At 40.3% G+C, this 14,288-nt stretch overlaps 1 protein-coding gene across 1 annotated transcript in view; it reads right to left on the minus strand.

The window, feature by feature from the left end:
* The window catches only part of DYNC1I1 (dynein cytoplasmic 1 intermediate chain 1), a gene marked incomplete at its 3' end in the record, with an annotated part of 339,428 nt that overhangs the window by 118,967 nt on the left and 206,173 nt on the right, over positions 1–14,288 (minus strand). The window contains exons 8-10 of the mRNA XM_079712020.1: positions 13,368–13,530; positions 11,273–11,372; positions 3,161–3,286 (exon numbers count right to left, since the gene is read on the minus strand). Coding sequence (XP_079568146.1) covers positions 3,161–3,286; positions 11,273–11,372; positions 13,368–13,530 — 389 coding nt within the window. The remainder of the gene's footprint in view (positions 1–3,160; positions 3,287–11,272; positions 11,373–13,367; positions 13,531–14,288) is intronic.

A 14,288-nucleotide genomic window follows, 5' to 3' on the forward strand; every position in this document is an offset into this window, starting at 1 on the left:
TTTACCTGGAGGTGATCCGAATTTCACGGAGATCAACTACAGCAAGGTGTGTCATTATCCCAAAAGAAATGGCACTGTCCAATGCACGTTGTGTCGTGTTCAATGGAGTCTTGAGTCCACTCCTGGAAAAACAACTCTGGGTCTTCTGACCACCACAGAAGCCGATCCCACTAATAAGTGAGCTCAAGGAAATAAGTGTGTGTGGGAGGAGGGGTGGGGCGTGAAGTCTCCACCCCCTCCAGGTGAGGTGAAGTGGGAAGGGGAAGGGAGTTGGTAGGAAATTTCTCAAATAGGGTCAGGTGGGAGGGCGTCAGAGTAACAAAGGCAAAAAAACGCCACTCTAGTTTGGGCCAAAGGGGAAAAAGGAATGGTGGCCATACTTCCAAATAAAGAAGCCAACTGGTTTCATCACCTATCATCCCCTTTCTTCATCTCTTCTCTACATTCCAGTGGTTTGTAACTATTGCTGCATCTTCAACTCACTTAGGAGCCTTTAAAAATGACCAGACTGTGTCCCAGATTAACTAAATCAGAATCTCTGGATGAAAAGCAGGCATCAGGAGGTCTTAAAGTCGCCCAGGTGATTGCAATGATCAAGTAAGATGGAAAACACACCTCTGTTCCATTTTTCTCTCTCTTCACTTCTCCCCAGACCCCCATGCCACACACCCGCGTGGTGTTAACTGGCTGAATTCCTGACTAGTGCAGCAGGAGGCAATACACAGGCTTCAGAGTAAATATGAGCTGACTTCAATCCTGGCTTTGCCATTTACAGGCACCTGCCCGGGTTCATGGCCTCTCTGAGCCACAGTTTCTCATCTGGGGAGCAATGCGAGCTTACCACAATGAATGGAGATTCTTAAAACATGTTAATATCTTTTTTAATTTCAGAGATCAATGTCACAGAGACATTCCCCATGTCCTCAAATTAGTGTTTTTTTCTCACCTCTTAGGAAAGCTCTCACTCAAGGTCTAATAATTTCAAAGTTGATCACACTAGGTATATTTGCTTATTAGCCCAAAGTGATCTGAAATCAGTAGGACTTTAGGAGTTGTGAAAGGTATTAGTTTCCTGGATTGCTCTGAGGTGAAATCCAGGTATGATGGTTAATTTTATGTGTCAACTTGGCTAGGCTACAGTACCTAGTTTTTTGGTCAAATACAAGTCTAAATGTTGGTGTGAAGGTCTTTAGATGTGATTAACATTTAAATCAGTAGACTGTTCTTTTGCACATGTCACTTAACCCCAAAATTTAAAAGTATTAGAATTCTCCCCTTTCTCAGTGAGAATGCTAGTAGAGTTTAGAACCCCCAGCTGCTTCTGGTCACCAGATGAAGTGAAGATAATTGTAGGAATCTGGGGAATACAGAGATAGTTTAGTCAGCATCTTTTGTTAGGATATTCAGAGTACTTCTGACTTAAAAAAAAAAAAAATCAAGGGTATATCTTCTAAAACACATATATTGGAGCATTTAAGGGGGCAACTAAAAATAAGGTTAAATGCATTTTGGTGAAGCTTTTAGTAAATGATCCCAAAGATACCAGGAGATGAAAGAATGCTCCTTTCAGTCAATACTTGTATTAACCATTGTGTGATAAAACAGATAATTTGAAAATTCCAGTTAATTCCAAAGACTTTTGGAATTTGCCTCTTCACTCAGCATTATTAGTTCCTACTGACCTGTTGCTGTGCAATGTTGTGAATATTAAGCACATTATCAAATTGTTATTACCACAGGCTATCTTTCGTCAGTTAATATAATAAAATATTTAAATTATGATAAACATTATGTACTTCGACCAAAACAATATAGTGTCACTTCTTAAATTTAAAAAAATTCAATATATGCTTTATACAATATCAAAATAGCTTAAATGGCACTGTTTTTCAAAAAATGTGCTTCTGCTTATCCCATAATCCTTTTAGCATTTTCTTGGTAATTCAGCAAAACTCTTTAAACTGAATAAAATTAGGATTTTGTGCTTCTATGTTTACAGAAAGAGCATATCAGACTGACAAATTTGATAATCTAAAAAAAAAGAAAGAAAAAACTGTTCTTATTTCAAAGGTTCAAAAAATAAAGGTTATTTACTATGCAGACCAGGACTTCTTGTTTTTAAGATAGCAAATTAGAAAAACATGGTAAGAGTTAGCGGTTACTCAATCAGGTTGAAGCTGGGACTTTTACTCCAGCAGCTCTTGTTCCCCAAATTATATCTGATAATGTTCTAAAGTCTAAACATATTTTAGTTCAAAAAGATACACAGCTCTTAGATATAAAATGGCACTAAGCTTCCAAATATCAACAGGTTTACCAACCCTCTTCAACTAATGTATTTGTTTTCAGAGTTATCTGCCACTCAGGACCTCTGAATCGTAATATTTAAGGAATCGAAACTTTGAGCTAAACTGTTTGTTTGCATTTTCCTGTGCGTAATCACAGGAGAGGGGCATTAATAAAGGGGTTGGTGTATTGGCCACTACCAAGGCCTATTATTTCAGCAGAGTCATGGCAACAGGGCAAAGCCGAGTGTGTGCAACTGTGACATAATTTCAGCCTGTATTGGGCTGAATGGAAGAGAAGACCAATGTGTCAGCAGATATAAGCAGTAAAATATCCCAGACTAATTGCAAACCGGAAACAGTATCTATATTCTCAACAATTCAAGAAAGATAGTGATAAACCTTACCCTAAACTGGCTACAAAAGTATTATTACCTGTAAAGCAAGATGGCGCCCGTAAACTTAAAATTGGCGAAATCCCATTGAACTGCATTTCAGAGAGAGGAGGGAACTTGAAATAGTACTGTTTTGAGGGTTTCCACGAGGGTGGGCAAGCATATGTTCCTGCTAAGCAGAGGAAGTGGTACACCCGGATTTCTTCCTAAGTGCGAGGTCTTTATAAACTCATTCTCATGGGGGCTGTTTTAAATGGAAAGAAAATGACACACAGTCCCCAACTAGGCTTCTGAACTGTTTGGAGAGGGTTGCCACTTTCCCCAGACATTAGGTTACTGTGGGGGAATTTTCCAAAATTGTCAACAAGTCCATTTTTAAACTCAGTTCTTCTTCTCCACATAAAACAGATGCGAGGCAGCATGAACTATTATTTGGTCTAGGAGGAGATGTAAGTTTTTTTTTACATTGCTGACTCCTACCTGACAGTGGAAGACATATTCTGGTGTGGTTTTCTTAAACTTCATGTTCCAAACCAAGGCCACTCCATCTGGTTCATGGGGAGCATCTTCGTTGTTGTTGTAGGAAGCGACCATCAGCTCAGGGTACTGGATGGAAGAGATCACAAGGATGGCTTATGCCAAGATGACAACCCAAGGAAAACATTCTTATTCCAACAGACACATGCTATATTACATACTTTAAATGGCACTTTCTTTTTAAGTTGTGGCATACTTAATACCAACTTCACGTCTCAACCCACTGCAATCTGGTTTCTACTCCCAACAAACGTTCCACGTGTGCTGCCATAGTCACCAATGCCTACTAAACTGCATGCACTGCTGGATCTCTCTGGGTTATATGACATCTGGGCTACTCCCTCCTTTCTCCTATGTTGGCTTCCATGACATCTTTCTCTCCTGATCTTCTTCCAAACCACTCTTTTCAGTCCCTACAGTTTCTTCTATTACCTATATTTCAAGGGGGCTGTTTTCTGCCCTTATTTGTCTCTATCGACACACTGTCCCTGGGTGAACTCATCAATAGCTTTAATAAGCATTAATATATTGACAATGTTCAAATCTTTATCTCTAGGCTTGATTTCTCTCTGAGGTGCAGATTTTACAGCTACTGGGGACTTCTCAAGGCTGTCCATAGACACGTCAGATGCAATGCATAGGAGAGCGAGCTTGTTGCCTTCTACAAAAACCTACTGCTCTTTCAACATTCCCTCTTCCAACATTTATCCCTTTAGTGCTTTGAACTGACATTACCTAGCTGTCCAGGCCAGACACTCCACGTTCATTTTTTACTCCTCCCTCTTTCTCATCTTCATATACTGTGTTTCACTACTTCCTCAATGGTAATTCAAATGCATGTTTTCTTTCTATCCTTAAGATCAGAGGGCTCCTAAATGAATTTCTTGTCTGGATGAAGACAACAGTTTTCTAAATGGCTTCCTGCTTCCAGGCTTGCCATGCCCTACCCTCACCTACCCCACTCTTCATCCTTTGTCAATATGATTTTACAAAACATACATTTGGCTAAGTTACTCCTCTGCTTAAAATATTTTAATGGCTCATCATTACTTTCACGATAAAATCCAGGTCATATAGGATCCTTCATGATCTGTTATTTTCTACTTTCTCTGCTTAATCTCTTACAACCTTCCCTCCCTCCTCCCAACCCCACTCTATGACCCAGACTCACTGGGCTAGTTCTGAGGTTCATAGGTACAGCCTCTGTACCATGAGTCTGATACTCACTCTCATTGGAATGTCTCTTCTGTGTTGGTTATACCATTAATTTATTCGTTAAGACTCGATGCAGGCATCAAGTCCTCCAGACAATCCTATCTAACTATCCACCACCCCTCCTTGCCTCTCATCAGCTCCCTTAGCAATTATGTGTCCCCCTATTAGAGCACCTGTCAAACTGTATTATGGCTTTTCCTGGTCTATGTCTATTACTAGATTGTAAGCTCTTTGAGTATAGGGACTTGTTTTTATTGACCTCTGAATCCAGAGTATAGTAAGTCCTAGCACAATAAACTTGTGCCAAAATCTGTTGAATTACAAATGCTCTGGGCTTCCTTGGTGGCGCAGTGGTTGAGAGTCCGCCTGCCGATGCAGGGGAAACGGGTTCGTGCCCCGGTCTGGGAAGATCCCACATGCCGCGGAGCAGCTGGGCCCGTGAGCCATGGCCGCTGGGCCTGTGCGTCCGGAGCCTGTGCTCCGCAATGGGAGAAGCCACAACAGTGAGAGGCCCACATACCACACACAAAAAAAAAAAAAAAACAAAACAAAAAAAAACAAATGCTCTTTCTTATGTTAGTAACCCTGTGCTCAGTGGCAAGGCCTTATCTTTAATCCTTTGTTGTTAAATAACGCCAACAATTAAAAGCTCAAGTAAAAGAAACACAAGTAGTAAAATAACAAAGAGGACTCTACAATGAGTACAAATACCTACTCACCATACATGAACTCTATGCTGAGTGTTATAAATAAACTGAGGCTGAATCTTGTGGCAGGTATTTATGAGTTAGAGTACATTTCATGAAAATGTCATTCCTACCTGGGATTCCCATAAGGCAGCTCCGTTAAAAATAGCATCAGGATTATAGCAGATCATATCAGTCTTTGCTCACAGGTAATTTTTTCCTTCTTTTTCACTACACTGCATATATTTAACATAAGATTGTCTGTATAACTTTGAACATCAACTTCTTTTCTATCAAAAATAATTAAACCTAAGTCTTCTATGTGATTGTAGTCATTCTTTGAGCTCCCTCAACTTAAGAAAGCTGCAGAGAGTTACAACTTGCCTGTTGGTACAGAGAAAGTATAAACCTACAACTACACACACGTATGTGGCCACCAGGGGAAAGTAATCATTCTTTATTAGAAAACACTCCTTAGCGGATGAATCAAAGGCCTGTTAAGAAAGGCCTTTGATTCGAAGCCCATTCAAAGAAACTAACATCCAGATAAACGCAGAAGTCTCCAGACTGTCCATCTGAAGTTTAACTATGTCACATGTGAAAAGGCAACTCTATAAACATCAACACCACTACCATAGTGGTCAATGGACAGCCAGATGTGTCTGGAATAATATCCCACAGCTTCACATCTGGGTCTCATCGCTGGCTCCCACTTGCAGTTCTTCTTTTTTCATTAAAAAAATATTTTACATTATTGGGTTTAAAACTCCTTTAGAAAACAGGGAGAATTTCTGTAAAATACCAGTGAAATGCTTTTGGTGAAATATCTATAACTAGGATCAAAAGGCCTAAAGATACTGATTAACTCTTATCTCTTGAAAGTGTTTGTGATTTCAAAGTCTCCTCTAGTATGTTTGTTTGAACATGACTAATCATATTTTCTTATTTTCCAATAAGAAGTAGTAAATCTCTGCACGATTATTTAAACTTTAAAGGTTAAAATTATTATCTTAAAGGGAATATTAACTACTAGGAAGTTTGTGATTACTAACGGGGCTGAATTATCTAATATTTAACCTAGGAGAATTTTACCCGGAAATTACCAGATCTGCTCTCAAGCTGCTTTTTCTTATAAAGAAATAAAATCTGACATTTATTGGCGAGGAAGGAACCAACATGTTTTAAGTGCCATTATGTGCCAGACACTGGGCTGGGGAAACATGTTCACTCGTTTGATCCTTACAATTCTCTAAAGTAAGCAATGGTTTTCCCACTTTTACAGACAAAGAAGCCAAGGGTCCCTGGGTAAGGAACTTGTTCCAAGTTAAGTTGCTAATAAATGATAAAGTGAGACCCTGCTTGAAGTCTATTTGGTTTCAAAGACCATGTCCCTTCCGGCCCACTGTGGCATGCGTCAAGTGCCCCCTCCCCACCATGCATATGAGAGGCACTGGTGCCAGGTAAGATGTGGGACACGAATTTCAACAGTAACATGCTTTGCTTTGTAGGAGCTCATCACTTAGCAGAGGGAGGTGAGACACATGTATGAATAACTACAACACAAATATAAAAGCAGAACATGCTAAGATGGAGATACAAAAGTTCTATCAAAGCACAGAGGAGAAAATAACTACTTTAGTTGGAATGGGGTATGGTAGGGAGAGATATTGGAAAGGACTTCTGAGAAGAAATGAGACTTGATTGGGCCCTGTTAAGTGGCTAGGTGATTAGGAGAGAAGTGAGAGGAGAGTATAGAGGAGGGTACAAATATTGATGCAGGAAATCTCTCTTGGGTGTCTGCCTGGTTCACAGTGATTCTCCCAATCTTTGGAGATTACCTCAGTACACAGGTGTCTAACTTCCCAGGGACAATTAATTCATTGCAGGGTTCATACCTGACCCAGCTGGGGCAATCACATTCTCTAACTTGGCTACTGTAACTTTTGAACCGAGACACAGAACTCAGCTTATGACAGCATCTTATTGGTGAAGCCCCTCAAGCTGCCCAGATTTATACTCCAGAGTCCCCGTTCTTCATCTCTTCCGTGGATTCCCTGAGTACCCTAGTAGCTCTCGAATAAATTTCCCTTTTTCCTTAAGGTAGCCAGGGGTAAAGTTTTCTTGACTAATGCAGTGGAGAACAAATTCAGGAGACAGTAGGTTATAGCACCTGGCTGGGAGGCAGGTGATGAGAAGAGATGAAAAAGATAAAAGGGCTGCAGATGCCTCAGGGCATCCTCAGAGAAGTCACTGAGTACAGGCTAATGATTTTAGACTTCACTCTGGGAGTCATACTCTGCAACTACTAATACTACTAATTCTACTACTACTTTAATATTTATTGAGTATTTTTTATATAGTACACAGTTTTAAAACTCTAAGTGTTTTAAATACACTTACTCATTTAATACAATAAGCATGTGAGCTAGGTATGATTATCATTTTATGAGTGGGGAAACTTAAGCCAAGAAAGTCAGGTAATTTGCTCAAGGTGACACTGAGAGCAAATAAGTAATCTTTACAAATAGTAAACTGGAAAAGTACTTACAATGACTCAACAGTGTAGAGAATTGAGGCAGGGAGACCAGTTAGGAAGCTATTTCCTAATATAAGCACAAAGTGGAGGGCATGACATAAAGTAGGTATCGACTCCACATGTAAGTGGATTTGAATTGATCACAGTGGGGGTCTTTTTGCTACCATAAATTTGATTGGGTTTTGCAATTAAATGAGCTATCAAAAATTACTTGAAGAGGGATGGGGGAGGAATGGAGTAGGAAGTTGGGGTTAGCAGATGTAAGCTGTTATATAGAGAATGGATAAACACCAAGGTTCTACTGTATAGCACAGGAAACTGTATTCGATATCCTATGATAAACCATAATGAAAAAGAATATAAAAAGAATGTATATATATGTATAATTGAATCACTTTGCTGTACAGCAGAAATTAACACAACATTGTAAATCAACTTTACTTCAATTAAAAAAAATTACTTGGCTTTGTATCTTGGATGATTCCAAGGTTAGAGGATGCAACTTACATACGAGAAGAATATACATGGTGGGAGTGAGATCACAAGTCTGGTTTTGTATATGTCTGCCAAATCTGTCATGTGATATGTGGATAGTATTATTGACCCCCTGTGCTAAACAATATTCAATAAATAGCAAAGTTGACATAATTCCCCAAGCGCCCAAATGTCTTCCAGGGAATAATGTTTGGTGGATATTTTGCAAATATCACAAAGTTAAAGTGTTCTTGTTTAAGAAGTACAAGAGGTCACAGCAAAGCTATGCAGGAATCTTACAGTTTCTTCCTTTTTTCCCCTCTGTTCCATTCTGTTCCACTCATAATCATCCTAAGCATACATGCCTCTACTAGACGCTAAGACTATGCCTCTATCCTTTTCTTCTTTCTTAATATCACTGGATTGCATGTAGATTCACTCAGAAAGTCTCTTCATTCCATACGTATGTAAGCCTGGTCCTTTGAACCCCAAAATTGTTATGATGTAGGAACTAAGGGCTCTAATTCCTGTTTCTTATGCTCCAAAGAAAATACATTTTTCAGAAATGCAAACCCCTTCCCCACAGTGTAGATGGCAGGTTACACAAAAATGGGGAAAAACAGATGCAGTCTCTCTATAGTGGAGTTTCTGCCCTTTCCAGTTTCACCTCCTGCAACAAAAACGACACACAAGATCCTGTGTGGAAACAAACCTATCCACAGGCAATAGGGCCCACCACACGCTGAGGCCAGGCAGGGACCAGCCCCTCGGGTGAGCCCACTGCTGCCTCCTCAGGGAGAGTTATCAGTGAAACCTGCCTTTGAGGAATGTGTCAGATAAGGTTCCTGTGTAATTTCCAGACTCTGAACAAGCGAACAAGCCGAGCTAAGTGTCTCCTCAGCCTTGGATCTGCTTTCTACACACACACCCGAGCGTGCTCACAAAGCATCCACACACTGGTGGGAAGTGGCTGGGCACACCCTGCCTGTATTAGCCTCTGCACGACCATGCCCTGCGTGCTCTCTTGTTTGGATGTAAAAAGAGATTCAAGGGGAGAGAACACTTGCCCACTTTGTGGCTGTTGACAGTCTGGTTGCAGGGGATTACATTCCTCTTCAGTGTTCCTGTTCTCGACATGACTAAATGGGGCTCTTCACATCACCTGCTTTACTGCTCTGCCTAGAACACACTCTTCTCCCCTCCATCTGTCTAATCCCAGTCTTCTAAGATGCCCTGTCCAACCAAAGACAGACTCCAACCTCCACTGAATCCTGAAAGCACTTGCTCTCGGCCCTACGTCACTCAGCCCTTAGAAGCTCTTTTGGTTCCAGATTCATAAGCCCTTTGTGGGAGGCACTGGTAAAGAGCATACGCCTGGAAGTGCTGAAAGACTTGGGTTCAAAGTCCTGCTGTACCACATCCTAGCTGAGTGACTGTTAGTAAGATACTTAGTTGCCCTGAGCCTCAACTTCTTCAGCTATAAAATTAAAATAGGAACAGTGGCTGCCTCACTTGATGTTGTGAGGGTGAAATAAGACAATGCCTCCAGAGCAGCTGGCACAGTGCTTAGTATATAAGAAACGCAAATTAAAAGCTAGCCATGATAATTATTCCCAATAAAAGCACAGACTATAAGAAAACAGAAACTGCACTGTGTATAAATGCCCAGTACTTATCATTCCTATTTCCCTCATTGCTATTATGTCATTGTCATTACAGGAGGGGACGTAGCATGGTGATCAAGAATGTGAGCTCAGGGGCTTCCCTGGTGGCGCAGTGGTTGAGAGTCCGCCTGCCGATGCAGGGGACATGGGTTCGTGCCCCAGTCCGGGAGGATCCCACATGCCGCAGAGCGGCTAGGCCCGTGAGCCATGGCCACTGAGCCTGCGTGTCCGGAGCCTGTGCTCCGCAATGGGAGAGGCCACAACAGTGAGAGGCCCACGTACCACAAAAAAAAAAAAAAAAAAAAAAAGAATGTGAGCTCAGGAGTCAGACCACCTGAGTTCATATTCTGACCTCACCACAGTTAGGCTGTGTGCCTTTATGTGCATTAAGTAACTACTCAGTGCTGGGTAAATTATACACTAATTGAGTAGGCCATTAAATTGGTTTTTGGTAAATCTGCCTGCTTTCACTATGAATGCTACACTGGGGAGTTTAGATTTTTTTTTTCTTGCAGGCAATAGGGAGTTTTAATCCAGGGAGTGAAGTGATCAGATGTGCATTTTTAGAAAGATTATTTGGCTAGATGTCTAGAGGGAAAACTATAGGTAGACAAGTTTGGATGTAGAAAGAACATAAGAAGGTTAGCAATACTACAGGTGTAAGATGATGAACATATGAGTGGCGAAACGGACAGTCTTGGTGACAGACTGGGTCTGGGAGATAAGGGAGAGAAAGTTTCTAATGTTAACGACGAAAGTTTTGCTTTAGGTCCTTGGGTATATTGTGATGGCTTTAACATAGAATAGAGGAGGCAAAAAAGGATTTCAGATGTGTGGAAATAATGAGTTAGTGATTAGTTTGAGATTCTACGGGACACCTGAATGGATCTGTCTGGTGTGTAAAGTGGAATTCAGGAGGGAGATTGGGTGGGGGATAGAAAAAGGCTGTCCACGTGGTTGTTGAATCCATAGCAGTGGAAGAGATCTCCCACAGAGAGCATGTCGAGAAGAGTAAAGGTTGGGGGTGTGACCACGAGGACCACGAGGGTAGGAGAGGAAAAAGAAGTCTTGGAGGAATTCGAGAACTGAAAGAGAGTCGAGTTGTGGAACTCAGAGGAAGGATAATATTTTTACAAGTATGCGGAAGTCAACAAAGCTGGATGACAAAGAGAGGTCAGGGCAGATTAAGGCTTAAAAATATCCACAGGATTTGACAAGTAGGAAATCATTGGTGACCTTAGTGAGAGCAGTTTCATGGACAGAATGGCCTGGCTCCTTGTCTGGTACCTAGTAAGTACTCAATGTGTATGAATAATAGAGTGCAAATTTTAAACTGAAACTTCAGTAAAATGAGAAAGAAAACCAATAGGCACAGAAAAATAATTGCAAGTTAGTGAACATATCCAAAATAGTGGAGCAATTCTCTCTTATTTTTTTTTAAATACAAGTCCAGTTTGTCCCATCCAGCAACAATTCTTACCTGGAGAGACCAGTCCATACAAGTGACTACTCGGTGCTTGGACCAATGCTCATCATAGAACTGACGATTGAAAGAAAGGTTGGCTCCAGCCTGGACATCCCTAGGAGGGTTTAAACATCAAAGACAAATATGATGCTTCAAAACGGGGCTTTATCTCTAGTGCTCATACTGAAAGAATGAAATGGCAAGAGCACGGCGCACAATACTCTCTAAAGCCAAAGCATCAATTTAGACAGCAAACTCTGATCATAAATGAACTAAAGGTGGTCTCCTTTCTGCAAAGCTCTCTCTAACCTGACCCAGAAAAGGTCCACATGTTGTTCCAAGCCTGGTGCGAAATGTCAAATTTGTTTCAGGTTCCTATCTTGAGCAGTTCTAAAGCATTCTCCTCCCCCTAATAAGCTCTGCCTTGAATCAGAGTTTACAAGAAATTTCCCAGCTCGCATGGAAGCATGGCACATTTGGAGATTCTTTGGTATCAATATCACCTTATCTGGCCTTAGACCAGAAATGATATGCATGTTTCTCTTTACCTGTAATTTCTGATTGAAGGTGGCAGTTGCCTCCTTGCTCAATAGCAAGTGAAAAGTTCCACCGTTGAGACAGGCCTGCTGGGGAGTGAGGGATTCACCAAGCACCTTATATACTTAACACAGACCAAAATATCATCTGGGTGGAGGAAGATTACACTTTGGCTAGTGTTTACTTGGCTGATATTCAACTGGCTGCAAAACCTCCTCTGAAGAACTCTGCACTAGTCATGCATTTGCTCCACAAGACTGAGTGTTTAAATTGAGTCATACTTGTTCTGTGTCAGCAGCTATGGGATCTGCATAAAAAGCTGCCTATACTCCTTGGGCTTCAGTTCAGGAATTCTTCCACACTCACCTTTTTTTTCTGTTCATTTGCTTCATTCCATTGCCTTGCATCCTGTATCACTTGTCCTATATAGTTCTTGTTCAGACTGGGTGACTTGACCTCAGATTAGGTATTTGGGCTCCAAGCAGCTGACTTACTGACTTTTTTTTTCCCCTGCTAACCTTTCCTCAGCTCCACCATTGCAAACTCAGGCAAGAGGTACATGCACCCAAGTATCTGCCAGGAACCCAGTATAACACTGTGCCAGGCACCCAGAGGGAAAGAGGACTCAGAAAACTAACTGAGCCATAGAGTAATGGCTTTTTAAAAGAAAACAAATATAACACATATATTCAAAATGTTATTCTCTTTGATGTAGTCTAACAATGCTGTCAACTGTTTAGAACATTTTTAGAACTCCCTTTTGAAACTGTTTTCAGAGCCACTGTTACATTGCCTTGAGCATCTTCAATGATGATAGGTTGGCCTTTGACAATGTATTTGAATTTTAGAAGTAGTAAGATGTCAGGTCTAATGAAAAAGGCAGGTAATCTCATCTTTTCATATTGTTCTTGGCCAAAAGAAATTGGTGGCTAAAAACCAGCTATATCTCTCACAAAGCTCATAAAGTGCCTCCAATTATCCACATGAAGATGGTTGACAGCCCCTGCCGAATATAATACATATGTTGCAGTCACAGGGAAAGTCACTTGGGGCCATTTACTTCTAATGGTTAGTTAAAAGTAAATGGCACTTGTATTTCCTAAAAGGCACATACACATAATCTTATGGCATCAAAAGAGGAAAGAGTTCCCAGTCTCTGTTTGCTGTCTCCCACATCAGTTAAGGTCTCCCACATCTCATGTTTATTTTCTTCGGCTTCCTGTTTGCTTAGACATCAAAAATAGATCTACTGGATATAACACAAATCTCCTTTTGCTGCTTATGTTTTCTCAGAGGACAATGTACATGACTCTGCCAGTCTCTATCACCTGGACTGTTCCCCAGATATCAAGTTCAAAAGCATTTCATGGAAGCACATGATAATTACAAGGAAACTCTAAGCCAGAAGTCATAACCAAAGCCCTTAGTCAAAGCTGTTCAGCAAGATCAGCTCTGGAATTTCATTCTCCTCTGATTTGTTAGGCTTGGAACTTGCCTACTCAAAACATAAGTGAATTTAGAATCAACAGATAACTTATCACAGTATTTTTTTAAATGCACACAAGAAACTAACCCATCTTTTTCCTCTAACTCTCGACCACTATAGTCAAAGAAGATATCGGAGTCTTCTGCCAGCGCTCTTTCAATTACCCGTATTGTCCGATCAAAAAAGATGAGAAATTCCTCTGAGTGAAGGATCTGCTGTTTTTCTTCCTCTGTCAGCTCCCTTGGAGGAGCTACTTATGTAAAAGAGGTTGTTGGGAAAGGAAAAAAAAAAGGGATAATTAAAACATTTCAAGAGGAATCCAACTCTTGAAAGACATTGCTTATCAAAAGAGTGATAAGACAGTGAAATAAACCATTGTTAATATTAATTCTAAATTACTCTTAAGTTCACACCAAAGGTTTTTGCAGATGTCTTCACTGACAATGTTACAAAAAGATTTCATATCTGGACTAATTACTATTTTGAAGAGTTGAAAAATATTACAAATGAAAATGATTGGTGTGTTTTAACAATGAGTTCTGAACGTTATTTTCTTTAGAACTGAACTTGAAAAACAGCTCAAATAGTACATAATAGAGAAATCTATAAAACCATGTATATTAGATTGTAAAGCTGTGCATACTAAATAATTAAGAACTATCTATAATATGATCTAGATAGCACCTTTCCTCTTTCTACTGATAAATTCATTTTATTTTAGATAGTTACTTGATAAGGCTGATTGATTGTTATATAGATTCTCCTCAAAAACTGAAACGTGTCCTTCCAAACCCACCTTTACCCAAGATATCGTCTGCTTTTAAACAAACACATGGAACAAATAAATGCTATAAGACACCTCATAATTGTTATTATGCCTTACTTTTCCAGCATGATTAATCTTGTAAGACTAAATTTGAAGATACAAAATAAGGCAAAGAGAGATTAAATAACTAGCAATATGTCATAGTGTCTGAAAGTCAGCTCACCTCAGAGTCATGATTAGGT

The sequence above is a fragment of the Hyperoodon ampullatus genome (genome assembly GCF_949752795.1).
Source record: "Hyperoodon ampullatus genome assembly, chromosome: 9".
Classification (NCBI taxonomy): Eukaryota; Metazoa; Chordata; class Mammalia; order Artiodactyla; family Ziphiidae; genus Hyperoodon; species Hyperoodon ampullatus.